At 36.3% G+C, this 1,780-nt stretch overlaps 1 protein-coding gene across 1 annotated transcript; it reads left to right on the top strand.

Moving 5' to 3' along the window:
• LOTGIDRAFT_60514 (hypothetical protein) lies at positions 1-204 on the top strand (the record flags this gene model as incomplete). Its single annotated transcript, XM_009069030.1, has 1 exon — positions 1-204. A coding segment is annotated over one exon (204 nt), but the record flags the coding sequence as incomplete, so codon positions are not given.
• Between the last annotated feature and the right edge of the window lie 1,576 nt (positions 205-1,780).

Genomic DNA, 1,780 nt, shown 5'->3' with positions numbered 1-1,780 from the left:
GAATCTTTGAATAAATTGATGAAGAACTTGTACAGTACTCATCCTCATTTTGTACGTTGTATTATTCCTAATGAATTTAAACAACCTGGTGAGGTCGATGCTCATTTGGTTCTTCACCAGCTTCAATGTAATGGTGTATTGGAAGGTATCCGTATTTGTAGAAAGGGATTTCCCAATAGAATTGTGTATGGAGAGTTCAAGCAAAGGTAAATACTATAATTGAAATTTTTAACACATTGAAGAACATGGACATAGCCAGTCAAGAAAATGGAGGTATTTAGAGACTTATTTTCTGGATCACAATTATGTTTTATTAGCTACAGACAAAAAATAGACGGATTTACACCTCTCCGTGTGTTTTTCAGATACTCAATCTTGGCTCCCAATGCTATTCCTGATGGTTTTGTTGATGGTAAAACAGTTGCTACCAAGATTCTTCTGGCTTTGGAAATGGACACTGCTGAATACAAGCTTGGTACCACGAAAGTCTTCTTCAAAGCTGGTGTTTTAGGTTATCTTGAAGATCTTCGTGATGAAAGATTAAGTTCCATTATTTCCATGTTCCAAGCTCACATCAGAGGTTACTTGATGAGGAAGGCATATAAGAAACTTTGTGATCAACGGTACTTATAAAATTACTTATTCAAAATTATCTTTAATATCATTAATTGGTGTTGGCTGGATTGAACACATTGCCCTCGTATGAGCATAATCGGGAATTTATTTTCCGTTTTTTTCCGCACTAATGAAGGCATCACGATATGACGAATTCGATACTGTCTCAATGCATCAAATGTATGGTCACAAGACCGAATTAAGTACGAATATATTGTTTTCAGAATTGGTCTGTCTGTTATCCAGAAGAACATTCGTAAATGGTTGTCCATGAGAAATTGGCTCTGGTGGAAGATGTACGTCAAAGTAAAACCACTTTTGAACATCGCCCGTGCTGAAGATGAGATGAAACAGAAAGAGGAACAGTTTGAAAAGACGAAAGTTGAATTAGAGAAAGTGGAGAAAATCAAGAAGGAACTTGAAGAACAGAACACGGTATTACTTCAACAAAAGAACGACATGTTCATCCAACTTCAGGCCGAGCAGGACAATGTTTCTGAGTGTCAGGAACGAATCGAAAACTTCATCCGACAAAAGGTCGATTTTGAAGCTCAGATAAAAGAAATGGAAGAAAGACTTCTGGATGAAGAAGATGCTGCTGGTGAAATAGAAGAGAAGAAAAAGAAGTTAGAAAAAGAAAATAGCGATCTTAAGAAAGATCTTGATGAGGTTGAAAACAATTTAGCCAAAGCTGAACAAGAGAAGCAAACTAAAGACAACCAGATCAAAACACTCCAAGATGAAATGGCCCAACAAGATGAACAGATTGCTAAACTTAACAAAGATAAGAAGAACATGGACGAAGACAATAAAAAGCTTATGTCAGACCTTCAAGCTGAAGAAGATAAAGTTAATCATTTGAGTAAACTTAAAACCAAATTAGAACAGACTCTTGACGAGGTGAGTGTTTAATCTTATCGGACATCGTATGTCGAATGCATTGCGCGATAAATCAAGATAGTTAGACGATTAAAGCGAACAAGGATGCGGTCTGTCTGAAAACGTTAATATTACACGAACGCTTACTCTTCTGGACACCTGATACCACTTTTCATTTTGAATTGCCTACTCACTTATGATTTATATACTTCCTCATGTAAAAAGTTCATGAACCAAAGTTTTGTTAATATGTTGTTTGGATTTCGGGTTTCGTTTAGCGGTCGTT

This window comes from Lottia gigantea, assembly GCF_000327385.1.
Source record: "Lottia gigantea unplaced genomic scaffold LOTGIsca_98, whole genome shotgun sequence".
Lineage (NCBI taxonomy): Eukaryota > Metazoa > Mollusca > Gastropoda > Lottiidae > Lottia > Lottia gigantea.
This window is presented reverse-complemented; position numbering and strand designations above follow the sequence as displayed.